The 15,874-nt window shown below is 35.6% G+C and overlaps 2 protein-coding genes across 6 annotated transcripts; both read left to right on the forward strand.

The window, feature by feature from the left end:
- Positions 1-9: 9 nt before the first annotated feature.
- LOC114411702 lies at positions 10-3,522 on the forward strand. The gene is made up of 3 exons (XM_028375354.1): positions 10-2,088; positions 2,401-2,491; positions 2,969-3,522. The coding sequence occupies exons 1-3, from the start codon at positions 127-129 to the stop codon at positions 3,157-3,159; spliced, it is 2,244 nt and encodes a 747-aa protein (XP_028231155.1). The 5' UTR covers positions 10-126; the 3' UTR covers positions 3,160-3,522.
- Positions 3,523-4,756: 1,234 nt separating this feature from the next.
- Positions 4,757-13,242, forward strand: LOC114411705 (mediator of RNA polymerase II transcription subunit 17-like). 5 transcript variants are annotated; one of them, XM_028375360.1, is made up of 12 exons: positions 4,757-5,007; positions 6,732-6,939; positions 8,660-8,689; positions 9,446-9,532; positions 9,618-9,800; positions 9,985-10,183; positions 10,574-10,687; positions 10,942-11,027; positions 11,265-11,649; positions 11,764-12,222; positions 12,295-12,609; positions 12,750-13,242. In XM_028375360.1, the coding sequence occupies exons 5-12, from the start codon at positions 9,706-9,708 to the stop codon at positions 13,074-13,076; spliced, it is 1,980 nt and encodes a 659-aa protein (XP_028231161.1). In that variant the 5' UTR covers positions 4,757-5,007; positions 6,732-6,939; positions 8,660-8,689; positions 9,446-9,532; positions 9,618-9,705; the 3' UTR covers positions 13,077-13,242. The 5 variants fall into 5 exon arrangements, with proteins under 5 accessions (XP_028231161.1, XP_028231160.1, XP_028231159.1 ...); XM_028375359.1 differs by lacking the exon at positions 9,446-9,532; XM_028375358.1 differs by lacking the exon at positions 6,732-6,939.
- Positions 13,243-15,874: the final 2,632 nt, after the last annotated feature.

Consider the following 15,874-nt stretch of genomic DNA (forward strand, 5'->3'; position numbering starts at 1 on the left):
TGCGTTTCGTGCATGTCTACTACGTGTCGTTTTGCTGGTTTGGAATTTCAACATCATCCTCTGTTGTTTGCACGTACTCTTGAGCGGTGAAAGTACACTGAAGAAGAACGCATCTTCTTCGATGAAATGAAAATCGTAATTGCGAAGAATCCCATTAATCTTGTCAACTCTCAGGGTTCGCTTGTTCTTTTCCGTGCTCCTTCCCTTGCTCGAAATTTTCTTCACGCTTCGAGCTCCAAATGGCCACGCAGCACCAATCCCCTCATGTTTTCGTTTTCTTCATTGAGAGTTTCAGTTTCGTGCGCTTCTTCGTCCTCGACTGTGTACGGAGGTTGGGACGATCTTGGCAGTTCCGACGCGCCTGGTGAGTCCAACGCGCTGCGCAATTTTCTCGTTTCTATCGGAATCGATGATAGGAAGAACGTTTTCGTGTTCCTATTGGGTCTCGTTTGTGCGTTGGCGATTTCTAGGGTTAAGGTTTCTTCTATTGTCGTTCTTCCTGCTTCCGCGTTGGTTTTCGCCGTTGGTTTCACGGTAGGGTTTTTCCGAAACGGAACGTTCGGTGAGGTGAGGGCGAGTGGGAGTAAGAGGAGGGAAAAGGAAGAGAATTCGAATTTGAATTGGAAGCTGTCTTGGGAGAAATTGAGGAGTTTGGTGGAATTTTTTGACGAGCTTGATCTTGTGGTCGATAACTTGAAGAATGATGTACAAAGTGCTATTAGGGATAATAAGATTCGAGTGGATGATTTTTATGGTTATGTTGAAGTCACGGATAAGATTAAAATTTCAGCTAAGAATGCTAGGGATGTTGTTAGGGCTTTAATTGATAATGAGGAAAACTCTGGTGGTGTTTTGGTTGAGAACCATAAGAGTGGTAGAAGAAAGAAACAAGTTGGAGAAAGTGGGTACCAGATGCTCCAGTCTTTTAGCAGTTTGTTTGGGGAAAATTTGTTTAGCTCCAATCCCACCAAAGTCAGAGAAAATGTTAAGCAAGAGGCAGTGGATAGAACGTTGAATCAAACTCGAGGAAATGGTAATGTGCCTCTAGTTGAAGACAGGGCTTTGAATTTGGTTGATGATCATAAGGGAAATCGTAAATTGGATCTGGATCCTTCTCAAGACTCATCTACTAACTCTGTTTTGGATATGAACAAAAATGGAAGTATAAGAACTACTCCCGAGGGAGAAAATGTTGGCTTAGGGGACATTCGGAGAAGCACTAATAAATTCTTTGATGATAAAGAGTATAGTTACAGGAACAAAGGATTGAGATTCACAAATAATCACAGCTTCTCTTTGAAGATGGATTCCAGCAGCGTAACAGACATGTGGGAATCCCAAGACAGTCTGATTGATTCTGAGAGCTTTAAAGTCAGAACAAAACGCATGGAAAGTGAGTCCTCGTTTTTGCGTGAGCAGCTGCTCGATGGAGGTCATGAGACTTTCAGGTCTTCTCACGACAAGAGGGAGGGTGGATCTGACAGGTCTCAGTATAACAATGATACGGTGAATTATGATGATCATCGCCATCTTGCAGATGATTTATCTGCACACGAGAATGAATTCAATACCCCTTCATCTACAAAGATTTCAGATGATATGATGTTTGATAGGTATCTTGCTGAAGCAACAGACCTTCTAAAACAAGCAAAAGAGTTTATAAAAGGTAGGCAGGGTGAAGAGCAAGCTGAAATCATGTTATACAGGTCCGCAAACTTACTATCCAAGGCTGTGGAGTTGAAGCCCATGAGTTTGTTGGCTGTAGGCCAGTTAGGAAACACTTACCTTCTTCATGGAGAATTGAAGTTGAAGATTAGTCGTGAATTGAGAACTCTTCTTTCTGGGAGCATCCAACCATCATCTGTCAAACATAGTAGAATATTGAAGGGACTGAGGAATAAAATCAATAGTAAAGAGGAAGTTGCACCATTTCTTATTGATGTTTGTGAAGAGTGTGAAGAGCTACTAGTGGAGGCAGGCAGAAAGTATAGGCTGGCATTGTCAATTGATTCAAATGATGTGAGAGCCCTGTATAATTGGGGCCTTGCTCTTTCTTTCCGAGGCCAATTGATAGCAGATATTGGTCCGGTATGCATTATTCTTGACATCATTAAATTACCTGTTTCAGTTCTTCAATTGATTTGTTAGGGTGGTGTCATTGCTCATTAGATTACATGTTAGAATGCTGCTTGCCTTCATTTATGTTTAGCCATAATGCCATGTACAATTTCATTAGCAGCTAAATTCATTCTATAAATTAGTAATTTGTGTGTAATTTGATAAAAGCTTCAGTGACTTGAATGTTTTCCTGACATGAATTCTTCTTCCAGTTTGCTATGCTAACCTTTATTATACATTCTGTTTCTATGTCAATGTTTGATTTATCTTCAACTACCACAGGGTGCTGCTTTTGAGGCTGAAAGAGTGTTCCTGGCTGCAATTGACAAGTTTGATGCTATGCTGTTAAAGGGCAATGTTTATGCACCAGATGGTATTATGTCTATTTTTCTGAATTTGTCATTTATAATTCTCTGATACAGGTGCAACTAGAGAATATTATGCTGACAGATTCTCCATAAAAGTATATAGCCTTCTATCAGTTCTATGAACTGTTAGAATTTAAGGTCATAAAGCATGTACTGGCTCAAAATAATTCTATAAAAGATGTCTTTGTTGTAAGAATGACATTATTAAGAATAGGAAGTTAGGTCTTTATGAAATACACATGCATTATATCTGAGATAAGCACACAATTTTACGTATAACCTCACATACGTTGCTACCCATGTATAATGGCATCATGCTCTTCGAAAATTTTTGCATGGAAAATATTTTCTCCCGGATGTCGAGCTATTCTTGTGTGGCATCTCACCCTTTTGTTTCCCTTTCATATATCCTTTTTATGATGAAAGTGTTTCCAAAATCCTGTTGTTATGTTTAAGTTGGATTTTAACATGTTGAATTGCAGCTTTGTTTAGATGGGGTGTGGCATTGCAGCAGCGATCTCGCTTAAGGCCAGGAAGTAGTAAAGAGAAGTTGAAGTTACTGCAACAAGCTAAAAGGCTATATGAAGATGCCCTTGATATGAACTCCAATAACGGGCAAGTGAAAGACGCCTTATCCTCATGTCTCGCTGAGCTTAATTATCGACAGTTTTAGCCAATTCATGGAAAGAGTTACCCAGGAGAATCATTTTGCTTCCAATCTCTTGTTGGCAATTATGTGTTATATCTACCGTACATCCAGCACCAGCGGCAGGTATATTTGCATAAGTGGCCTTTGACACAAATGAGTTTTGGTTCCCAGTGTCATCGTCTCTCTACTGATTCTCCCTAGAATCAGATAAAGACAGCACGCATAGTAACAGTAATAATAAGGTTAAAATGTAACCATTTTTGCTTTGCATTTTTGTATCATAAAATTCCTGTCACATGAATTTTCATTATTGGTATAGGAAATAATTTTATCTATGGACAGTAATGGTTTGATTATCATTGTTGGTATAGGAAATAATTCCTGACACACGGTTTCGTTGTTGTGATACACATGTTTTGATTATCATTCTTCTAAAGCATGTTGCGAAAGCGTCTGTGACAGCCACGACAGTAAAATTGCTCTGCTATCACAACCCCTGTAGTGGGCTAGGCTTGGTTTGGGGCATGCTTTTTCCGAAGAGAATTGTTTCAATTTTAAAAACTCTTAAAAATTCACTGAAAACGAGTGATTATTGCTTTAAGTAATCTGAATCAAATGAGCATTATCATATTTTGTTAAATATGTAATTAATTAAAAAAAGAAAAGGTCAACCAAATCTTATGTTTCTATATAATATATATAAGTTTTGATGTTAAGGCCTAAAAGAAAATTAAAAAATAAAGTTTATTGATTAAAAAAGATCATTTTTAAATTATAAAGATTAAAAGGAAATTAAGATATTATAAGGAGTAAAAAAATCATTTTCAAATTATAGGTAGTAAAAAAGGAATTAAAATGTAAATTATAAAGATTAAAAAATCACTTTAAAACTATAAGGACTAAAAAATACGAAATTATAGAAATTAAATAAGTAATTAAATCTAATTCTTATAAATTTTCTTATATTTATTGCATCCGTTCATAAATATAATGTTCAAGGTGATAAATTATAATGAGTTGAAAATTCTTATTTATTAAAATAAAAATAAAACATTTCAACAACTTTAAATGTGGAGTATAAAGAATAATAAACCTTTCCGAAACTTAAATTAGAGTAATTTATTTATTTTAAAAGAATTATTCATTATCTCATTTTTTTATTCTTATAATTTAATGGTTCAATTTGAATAAATAAAAGATGCATTACAATCATTACATCATAGGCAGTCTTATATTTTATTTTTTTAATAAAAATTTACAGTAAAAACCTCACTCTAATTTTTTTTAGGTAAAATATTTTTTTTATAAAAGACAACATATTATTATTATCATTATCTTATATTATTAATTCATATAAATATTACATACTTATATATTATAATAAAAGAAGTAATTATAATATATAAAATCCACCGAAATGATTTATTTATGAAATATATAATTATATGTTTTTGATTTATATGAATACTATATATATATATATATATATGCGATTATATATTATATAATATAATTATAAAAAGGTCATTACAGTGGGTAAAACCTTATGTAATTACCTAATTTTATTTTTTATATAATTTTCGATTTTCTTAACAAAATAAAAAACACGCACCTTCTTCTCTCGTATTTCTGAGCATATATACTTCGCAAACTTCTCGTCCTCTCCTCCCAAATCGTTTTTCACTGTACAAGCGCCCAAAGTCACCCACTAGTACCCGCTACCTCCGATCTCCCGCCGCCGCATCCCGTTCCCGATCTTCCACCCGTTTCAGTCTCGAGCCACCGTGCCAACAGCGCTGTTTCGCCGCGCATTTCAGCAGGCCACCACCGCGCCACCCAACCACACCCACTGTGCCCCCCATTTCTGGAGAAGTATGTACAGAAGTTTCTCCGGTGCTTCATAATTATAAATTCCAACAAAATTGAGTTTCTTCTTCCTATTATATACTTGCTTCATACATTCTCTTAATTAACTTAGGTTCCTGCTTTCTCCTTCTCGGTTTGGGGCTAAATAATTAAGCTTCGTAGATTTGCATAAACCTAGTTATGGGTTTTATGAGCGAAGTAAGGATGGTAGCTTAAATTTAATAAACAACAGAGTTGGTTATGGTGGGGTCATACATGATGTGATTGCTGAATGGATTTCTAGTTTTATGGGAATGTTCCCGTTGTTGACATCCTTCATGCTGAATTAATCGCTTTATATTAGGGTTGGTTATTGCTGAGTCTTTGAATGTTTTTCAACTCATTTGTAAAACTGACATTGAGGAGGTTGGCTCCTAAGTTAACAATTAACGGCTATATGCTCCTATTCACCAATTTGCTAAGATTATAGTAGAGATTCATCTTACTTTATAGTAATTAGGTGGGTTTTTTTTTTTATAAAAAAACCTCCATCGTTGGTGAAATGGAATCCTCCTCCTCCTCAAGCCATCAAGAAGGTCCTTTGGTAATCCTGGCGCTTCTGGTTGGCTCCTTAGAGATGAGTTTGGTATTTGGATTACAGGTTTCATGGGCTATTGCGGTTTCAATACCAACATGATAGTGGAATTGCTTGGTATCTTTAACGGTCTCAACATTGCTAAGGCTGCTAGTTTTTGCACTGTTGCTTGCGAGACAAATTCTCAAATAGCGTTGCAGATGATCTCTCAAGGTGTTGCTATTCAGAATCAACATGCACCTATCATCTTTTCAATTCGGTCCTTCCTTGACCATGACTGAGAGCTAACTTTCAATCACACCTTGCGGGAAGGAAATGCTTGCTCCGATTGGTTGGCTAAGACGGGAGCAAACCCACAAGATAACCTTCGTTTGATTAGTTCTTGTCCTTCACCTATGCATTATTTGCTCATTGCTAATGCCATGGGTTCTGTTTTTCTTAGAGTTTAGTCTCTGCTGCTGTTCTTTAACTTTCATACACATAAAAAAAAAAAAAGTAGTCTTTGTTTATCTGGTCTCTCATGAGGCTAATCAAAAGGGTGGAGATGCTTGCTAAACAAGATTTTAGAGGATTTCTTGAATAATCTTGATAATAATAACGTTTAACTCAAGAACAAATTTGGTGTCAATTGATAATTTTGGTAGGAATTATGTTTTTGTCATCATAGAGTCTTAAATAGCGCCACTATTGCGGCGGAGTGGCTCCTGCTTGCTATCCCACCAAAGCGTTTTTGGGGGCTAACTGCCACACACCACTATTTATTTATTTATTTTAAAAAATATTTTACCTATGTAGTCAATAGTGGCTGCTATTGTGCCGGAGTGGAGCGGAGTGGCCCCTTTCCGCGATGGAGAGCCTTGTTGCGGGGTGGATTGAAGTAGCCATGGTTATCAAAATCACGTTTTAACTTGAAGAATCGTACGAGTTCATGATTCCACGGAGCCTCCACGAGTTAAATTGTGAGCAGAATCGAAAACTGAGTGGAATCGGGCGAGTTTGTGCAGACTCGAGCAAGTTAGGATAGAATTGCGAGTCTGCATCGAGTTTGCGAGTTTGGTTTGTTTCATTTTTCTTTCTTCCTCCTTACTTCGCGTCAGCATCGCAGTGCTTCCTAAATCATTTCGTTTTTCTTTCTTCCTCCTTGCTTTGCAATCAGTTGTTCCCTCACTCTATCCCGCAACGGTGGGATTGTGAAAGCGAAGGCAAGGTGCGCATGCGTGGTGCCCGCAGCCACAGTGCGAAGCGGAAGTGCGAGTGACTGAGTGCGTGTTTCTTCTGCAACCGTGCGAGTGCGTGGTGGCCGTGGCGACGGTGAAGTGTGTGGCTGCAACAAGCCAACAACGGTGAAGGGAGTCTCCGCAACGGTGAGTGCGATGGCCCGAGACTAGGTTTTCTACTTTTCCTCTTCTGTTTGTAGGTCTGACTCTTGATTGAAGAATATTGTGAATGAAGAATACTATGAATACAATATGAAGCTTTTAATTACAAATAAAATGCGAAAATGGTTCAGTAATTGTCAAGAATCTGATAACTAACACAGAACATTGAAGCATGTTACAGAAGCGACATGCAGTATGTGTCATAATGATAAACAAATTGGATTAAAAAGGTAAATATCAATTGGCTAGGCAGTGTCAGACCAAACTTATCTATATGTGAAGGAAGGCAAATATGAAATAATTATATGACAGTTGAGTCTTTTATGTTGAAGATAGATTTCGGTCTTCTTCTTATCTTATTTGGTCCAAATGTATTTTGGGTCTTTTATGTTGTCATTTCTCAAATTTATTGAATTTGTAGTTGAGTAAAATTGGTAGTTCAATTTGCAGAGATCATACAACAATAATGACAGTTGAGTTACTAGAGTAAATATTGTGGAATTTGTAGTTGATGTACATGTTTGGAAATTACTCCAATTTAAATTATCATTCTTAACTCTTTGTTCACTTTTATTAGTTTGTTATTTTGATTTATTTTAGGGTTGAAATATCTAGTTATGATTTTATATATAGGAATATTAATGTATTTTTTATATTAAGTAAACTCATACGAGTTTACGATTCGATTCTATGAGTCAAATTTACGGGATCTCCACGAGTTTACGTAGAATCGTGAGTCTGATAACCTTGGAAGTAGCAGTCATCGCGTTCACTATTGCGCCAAAGCGGGATGGCACTATTGCGGGCTAGCGGTTTTGCAACTATGACTTGAATTTCGAAAGAAAACTCGAAAATACCCTCATGCCGCCGCCGTGCCGGACAGTCTTGGACTTCTCTCGTGCCGTTGTCGCCAACCTCCCTCTTCCATTTGAGTGTCGTGATTTTCAATTTTTCACTTTAACAGTGACGGCTGAGCAAACAGAACATGGGTAGATGGATCGGGTCCTTAGGGTTTTAACCTTTTAGGGTGTTTTTTTTCCTCTTTTCTAAGACCTTGGGCCTGAAGTCCACCATTTATCTGCTGGATATTTTTATAAGTGAGACTTTTTAACTTGTTATCTAAACTGCTACGTGGTAAAATAAATCTGTAAACTGTTAATATAATAAACAAAATGGAGCATAATATATGATACAATAAATTAAAAATTATAGTAATAAAAAAATATAATCAACTAACTAATAATAGTAATAAAAACTAAATTTAACATAATATATAATATAAGAAACTAAATAATAAAAAATTCTAAACCATATAAGTAAAAAAAGAATATAAGTGCAGTAAAAAAATATATATATATATTATTAACCATACAAATTATATGTATAATATTATTAACCATACAAGTTATATATATATATATATATATATATATATATATATATATATATATATATATATATATATATATATATATATATATATATATATATAAAATAGGTAAAAGAAATAAAAATAAAAATAGTGGTCATCCCGCTATCCCACTTTAGGAGTCGACCGCTTTGCACCGTGATGACGGGATTGACCACTATGTATTTTACATATAGATATTAAAATAGTGCATTGAAATATTGTTCTTTTAATTAAATATTTTTACAAATTAATAGGTGATTAATTGTTTTTTTATTTGTCTCTTGAATGTTGTAGGTACACTTGGAGCAAATCTTGAGAGAAGAGGTATACATAAAAAAACGCTTAAATTTGTTTCGTTTAAATGTTGTTGGTTTTTTGTCTCTTGTATGTTTATGTGATGTGTTGTTTGTTAGGATTAGTGGAGCTTATTAGGGTGTGATCCTGTGTTACTCATGGGATGCTGGCTGTATGTTATGCATCTTGGTCATGTTAGAGTTATAGGTGTCAATGAGTTTTGTCTTGTTTCTCCTCAAGATAGTCTTGTATTTGTGGACAGGATTCTAATCAAGTCTGAATTGCCCATTCATGATATGAAACATGTGTGTTAGGATATATAGGTACACAATTTAAAACTGTATGACAGGACTCAAGGTCATTTGAGTTCAGTTTCTATGCATTAAATGTTCATGCTTGCTTCTTGGTGATTGAACCAAAAAATGCATCTATAAAATGGATTTGGTTTGGTTTTGTGCCTAAAGTATCCATGCACATCCCTAACTGAAAAAATAGCCAGCCAACAATGGCTTGACGGTAAGTTCTATGCCGATAATATCACAATTTGATATATTTCCCCCAATACATGCATCTCCACGCCCGGTTTCTTCTTTTGGGGACAGGGATGGAGTCTGCAAATATTTAGCAGGCAATGATATAAAATAACTGGGTAAATGCATTGAATTTTGTTACTTTTTTCCCTGAAAGATTGTTCACTATATGTTCAATGGAAATTTGGAATAGTCTAAATTGTGTTGCTGATGTATTACAAGATTCCAGCAACATGCCAAATTGCCTATTTTACAGATTGTGTAGTGGATAAAGGAGAAATATGGAGGAAGGGAAAACTATTATATGTGACTATACTGAAGATGTTTTCTTCAGTAATTTAAGGTTGATATTGTTAGATATGAAATCATTCATTAGTTTTCAATCAATAGCTTTCATAATTCATGTTGAGTTGGACTTGTACTTTTAGGAACTCTTGACTCTTGAGCCAGCTTCACACCACAGCACGGAGGGTGATAGGGTTTTGTGGAATATTCTAGGAAAAACTTTCCTAGAAAATGGACGATGGCATGCAATTGCAAATCTCCCTTGACAAGCTACCAATCAAGCGCTTGGATTCCATTGAAGAAAATGGAATTGAACGATTCCCACCGTATGCTTCCTTTCTTCTCCTCTTCCTGTTTCTCAATCTTTTCTCTTAAATGTTTCCTAATGCAGATGCCATTTCAAAAGTAGTGAGAGGAACAAGAACATTGAACCCTAGTTTCTGTTTGCATTTGTTTCCTGTGACTTCTCTCTTCATTGGTGCACTTGTTTGTGCTTTGGTGTTATTGCAGAGATGTGGATTACGATGAGAAGCGGCTCTCCCTAATTAGGCGAATTGACTTCGCTTGGGCTGTTGAGAAGGATGAGGAGAAGAAGAAGAAGCAGAAGAGCTCAAAGGAGACCTCAACGCCATGGCAATGGCAGGGCATGGTAGAAAATTTGCAGTTGGCTCATCAGGAGCTCTCTGTCATCATAGATCTCATTAACACTGTAAGTAATGCATGTTACTTTCTGTCATTCATGGGAAAAACCTCAAGGACTTCCTTTGGAACATTCTTTAGAATGAAATGCCTGTATGTGGCTTAAAGGAAACTGTGTTAGTTTCTTTCATCAAGGAATGGAATACAGTGTTGAGAGAACTTTTATGAATGTCAACTTACAATGCTAGAGAACTAACAATCATGCCATTTGACCGTAATGAAACCTTTCTGTATAACCAACTTCTTTGCATAATGGGTGGCAACCGTGTTTTGAATTTTGATTAAGATTTTTCTTGGAGTTTTTTGGTGTGGTGCAGTTGTTTATAGTGTAAATCTGTAACTGTGTAAGTTATGTGCAGTTTGACAATACTTGATGCTTTGTTCTTATTATTGTTTTTAGGTTGAAGCAAATGATGCAGTAACAGTGGCTAGCATGACAAGACCAAAACTATTACCAAATGAAGCTTTGTCTGACCTGGCTGTATCTGCAGCCACCAAGCTGCAATGTTACCGCGTAAATATTCTTCTATGTTCTTTTTCTTTAAAGAAAATTTGCACTGATGTTTATTTGAATTTTTATTTATGTTTATAATAGTAAGTCAAGAATGAAGATCTCCACCCTTTTTTCAATGTAGCAAGTTGTAGCAAGTTTATTTGTTTAAATAGAACTTGTAGCAATTTGAATCTCGTAAAACTTGTTAATGACAATCACAATTGGTTGCTGGGATAAATAATGAAATCTTTGAACAAACTTTCTATTCTGTGCAGCATGTTGGGAAATATTTCAAGCAATCTGCCAAGGCTTTTGAACAACAGGTTGCTCGGGAAGCTAGGTTTTATGGTGCCCTTATCAGGTGAATTTCCATTCTTAACTTTGCCTTTATTATTAACTTATTTGGGTCGATGCTGACAAGAATTTGAGAACATGTTTAGATCACAAATAACCATGTTTCGTTGCCTTCAAAAGCTGGTTCTCAAGTAACTAACACACATCTGTATTCATTTCATCAATAATTTAAAGAAACTTACTTTAGGAATGCTAGTTTACTAGCTTACATCCCTAGCTATCAAATGACCTGATATGTGAACAGGTTGCAGCAAAATTGGAAGGTTAAACGGCAACGTCAGGCAGCTATTGTTCCAGGGAATGAAGGCTTCACCTTTGATCTCTTTGATAACTCATATGACCAAGCAGCTATTATTCGCTCATTGTCTATGTCCACTGTTCGAGTTAATCATGATGCAGCTGGAAATCTGGCAATAAATGTGTCTCCGGATTTATGCCATTCTCTCCAATTTGGTTTCGTTGGTGCACAATCAGATGATACAAGGAGGAAATCCAATCAAAACAAATCCCACTTTTCAGGTGAGCTTAATTTGGGAAAAACAGGTGAAGAGTCCTTAAGTGATGAAGAGTGTGTTAAGAAAACACATTCACTCCTTCGTGAAGTACATGAAGCAATTTTCAATGAACAGGTAATTTGTTCTTTCATTATTGTTGTTGTTGGCTTTGCTTGTCTAGTTTGTCCAATATTCTTACTTGAACATTTGCTGTTGGTGGTTTGTTGCTTTGGATTCTTATGCTTCCAGGTGTTTGATCTGGTGAATCGAGAAGCATTTAACACAGTTGCAGGTGTCAGTGTGACTGGAATACGGGAAAATTATTTACAATTAAGCTTAGGTCAAGAAACCTCTGTGTACTTAACACTAGTGTCCAATAGTCAAGATCATTCTACAGTTGAAGGTGAACTCACCGATAACGCAGAAAATGCAATTTTACCTCTGGAATCATCTGATGGAATGAAGCGTGAAGCCAAACAGAACACCTCTAACAAAGGGCAGTTTTCTAATTCCATCTGCTATGAGATTTATATTCAACAGATTTTTCATGAATATATATTTGGAAAAGGTGGTGATAAACCAAGTTCCTCTGGAAATCGTTTGTCTGGCATACAGGCAAAGGATGGATCCAGTCTTCTTGGTCATTTTTTTAAATCTTTAGCTCACAGGATATTTTCAACTAAAGTTCTTGCAGAGCTGGAAAACGTGGTATGACTCTTTTCAAATTTGACTTTAGTTGATTGTAAAATGGACATTTTGTTAAATCTTTGATAGCTGCAGGTATGCAAGGTCCCGTATATACAGCTAATTTCTAATCCCACATGGCATTCTCGGGCTTCGTCATGGACACTCTACATGGAGGTTCCTCAATCTATTCTTCGTGGTAGCCAAACCAAAACATCAGATTATTATGAGAAAAATGCTGTCAAGCGTCAGTTTTGGACTAAGGTGGTGGTAAATGATGATTGCATCAACGTTAAAGCTGAAGGTTCTCCAAATGTCGCTGGCCTGTTCAAGGGAAAGATTGAGGAAACCCATTCAATAAACAAATATAACTGCAACTTAGCTGATCTTCCTGTGATTATTCTGCAGCAGGTAAAGTGAGAAAAAATTTGATGTCATTGCAGTGACTTTCGTATTCCTAAGTGGAGAATTTGCATATATGTAGTTGACTCTCATGTGAGTCTTACGTGTAATTATACAACATGCTTATTACTGCAATTGAAATCATGCAGGTTGCGAGCCAAATTATTAATTGGCTCTATCAGGAAGCTATGATGGTTGGGATAAAAGCAAATCGAGACTTCTTATGCCTATCTTTGGAGCTGGAGCAGGGTGAAACACTTGGCCTGGTTGCAAGTGTTGATCCAGAAGATAGTGAAGGGTGTATATCTTGGTGGTTGGTCATGGAGGACAGTTTTGCAGAGGAGCAAAAGCTTCATATGAGCATCACGGATGGTGCATCCGAATATAGGAAATTCCTAGGTCACTTGTCTCTTGATTTGTTATACGCAACACTGATCGACTTGGTTAGCTTGTGCAGTGGTGGAGGCAGCCAATGAAGTTGTTTGAATGTTTTTCTTGCACTTTGTAAAGTGAAGATCTAGGAGGTCTCTTGTGCAACGATTGTATTGTATATCTGTGCCATTTTATATAATTTATGTACACTACCTCTCAACTGTTTTCTGTCTATTTAGGAGAGAAATAAGGGGATGTTTTTTTATTAAATTAGATGAGATGAAGAGAAAAATGTTAAGTTTTTTAAATAAAAAAATTGAGTTTTTTTTTTGAAAAAAAAATTCAGTCTGCTGTGAGAAGCTTGTAGACTGTTAGCTGCAATTAATGCATATAAAAATTACTAGAAGAAAATAAACTTTATAGTACTCAACAAGTTTAAGGCCATTATAGGACTCGGACTTTTCTTAAAACACTTGAAATAGATAAGGAGAGAAAAAACCGTGTCTTGAAATATTAAGTTATAGGCTCTATTTGTATCACAAAAATAGAACCTTTATGCTACTCAATTTAATTATATAATATTTGAATTGAGTTCGAGTTGGTTGAAAACATATTTTTGGGAATTCCAATGCACATTCTCGAATTTCAAAGCACAAAACAAAAGGAAGATTTGTTGCTTTGGCCAGCTAGCATCCAAACATGCACTGAACTTTTAAGTTCACTCCTTCAACTTTTGCGTTATGCTTGGCAAAAAGAAATACTTTGAAAAATCAAAAATCAGTTTTTTTGAGTGGATAACATCATTTGTAATGTCATCACGAAACATTAGCTTCATTTTGGGTGAGGGATCTAATCCAGTGTATTGATTACTCTGTTCTTGTGCTGTTCTATACATTTTATGTCATATCCTCCCTATTCCTGTGAACTATGCATTCATAGTTGTCATAAAAATACAATGAGCATAATCCTAAGTTCAGCCTTTTTGGTCAAAATTGCAGCTGCTTTGTGCAGCTGTCTACTTCCTGAAAGTCTTCAAGTAACAAGTGTTAAACAGCTACCTGAATATCATGAATGCTCGGGTGTGTATATCTCTTGTTATTTTTTTTCTTCCCAATCAACATGTATTCTGAATGGTGCATTCTAATTTACCATCTTGCTAATATATGCGACCTTTTGTGTTGTTCTTTTTGGGGACTGTTTTGCAGAAGATAAATTTGTCGAATCTCTTTCTCCTGCCACACCCCGTGAGTCAACAGAAATAGATGAGGAGCAAGAAAAGCACCTTCTATCGCCATCAGATGGAACTGAGGATGCTCATTTCGTTAAAGAGGACGCAAGTGAAATAAGTGGTGTCTTTGAGGTGAGAAATAACACAGGCCCGTCTTCGGTTTGAATATTTATCCATTTGATTTGCAATGATTCTTTTTTCTCAAAATTTCCCATTCTTCCATGGTTTTCTACATTCTCTTGGATTTGGGTTCATTCATTAAAACTGATGAATCCATTGTTATTTTGTGTATAAAAGGTTCTCGAATGGGGCTTATTTGTTTGTGTGTGATTCTATTTTTATTTTCTGAGGGGTGGAAAGTGGGGCGAGGTTTGGGGCTCACAAGTATTTGTTATGTAAAATTGTAAATGTCTTCAGACATCCACGTTTGAAATTGAAACTGTTTTAAGTTATGAAATATTAGCCAGTTTGTTTGAGGACATAATGTAAAAAACATCTTCCAGTTTGACAATGAGTGTTTAATGTTGTTTCGATGAAGTTGATATCCTTCACAACAGTAAAAGAATTAAATGACCTCTGTAAGCTTGATTGGATCAAAAAACTTTTATTCTTTCTGGAAATTTCTGTTATAAAGGGTAGTGAATCGCAATGCCCTTCCATACCATATTTGGAGGAAAGAGGTGACAACCGTGACATGAGGAACTCAAGAGGGCACTTCTTTTTGCTCTCTGTGATTTTCTAGTGAAAGATGATTGCAGCGTACGAATTGGTTAATGTCTAGTTTCAATATGGTAGTATATCACACAAATTGTTTTATATTTAGGTATTGTTGGAATAGTTTTTTCTTGAAACACTTTAGGAAACAAAATAACACTTATCTCATGGGTTATGATTAGATAACTGTATAAATTTTTTTACAAATAATCTTTTTTCTCACAAAATAAAAAAATAAATAAATTGAGTTGTTCACAAAAGCTAAAGTCAATAAATGAATTTAAATTTATAAAAGTAATTTTCATTTAAGTTATCTGAAAGTTAAAGTGTAAAAGTTAATTAATATATTTTTATTTTTTACAGAGAGTGTAAAAGTTAATCTTAGTTTATGAGAAAATTTGAACTGTTGTATCTTCCTTTTTCATTCTCTTGTAAATACTTATGAAAAGGTATAGTCCAAACACCTTGTCAATACCTGTTCCTCCGACCTCAATTTCTTTACCGACGTCGTGACAAACTATTCATCCTTGGAAAGAAACATGACAGCATAGTCAGTGGTGTGAAATCATCTTATTTGTTCTCTGGTTGAAAACGTAGACTCCTATAGTATGCCAAAGCAGAAACTTCAGTAGACTTTTGGTGAATAATACTTGCGGAGCTTTTAGGATCCACCACTCAGTACAAACTACACAGGTCTCTGCTTGAAAATACATATTTTCATTTAAAATCGTTTGGGATCTCTGAGAATTGGGAAGAAATTAAAATTAAAGAATTGACCTATACTTCTTTTACTTGGGCGTGGTGCGTCTAAAATTCATATTCTTTCTGTTTTTTTATGTACAAGATTACATAATTTTTCTTTTCAAAAGAATGGCTTCATTGATTGATATCAAAATCGATTTGTTTTACTTAAACTTCACTAAAAACTTTTTATGATTTTTCGCTCATTTTTTTCATTTA

This window comes from Glycine soja, chromosome 5 (assembly GCF_004193775.1).
Source record: "Glycine soja cultivar W05 chromosome 5, ASM419377v2, whole genome shotgun sequence".
Taxonomy (NCBI): Eukaryota; Viridiplantae; Streptophyta; class Magnoliopsida; order Fabales; family Fabaceae; genus Glycine; species Glycine soja.

What these genes read in the sequence shown, in the direction of transcription:
- LOC114411702 (XM_028375354.1), top strand. Translation starts at nt 127, where the DNA reads ATGAAAATCGTAATTGCGAAGAATCCCATTAATCTTGTCAACTCTCAG. An exon ending in TGATAGCAGATATTGGTCCG is followed by an intron (nt 2,089 to 2,400) that starts GTATGCATTATT and finishes CAACTACCACAG; the next exon opens with GGTGCTGCTTTTGAGGCTGA. An exon ending in CAATGTTTATGCACCAGATG is followed by an intron (nt 2,492 to 2,968) that starts GTATTATGTCTA and finishes GTTGAATTGCAG; the next exon opens with CTTTGTTTAGATGGGGTGTG.
- LOC114411705 (XM_028375360.1), top strand. Translation starts at nt 9,706, where the DNA reads ATGGACGATGGCATGCAATTGCAAATCTCCCTTGACAAGCTACCAATC. An exon ending in CCAAGCTGCAATGTTACCGC is followed by an intron (nt 10,688 to 10,941) that starts GTAAATATTCTT and finishes TATTCTGTGCAG; the next exon opens with CATGTTGGGAAATATTTCAA. An exon ending in AAGCAATTTTCAATGAACAG is followed by an intron (nt 11,650 to 11,763) that starts GTAATTTGTTCT and finishes TTATGCTTCCAG; the next exon opens with GTGTTTGATCTGGTGAATCG.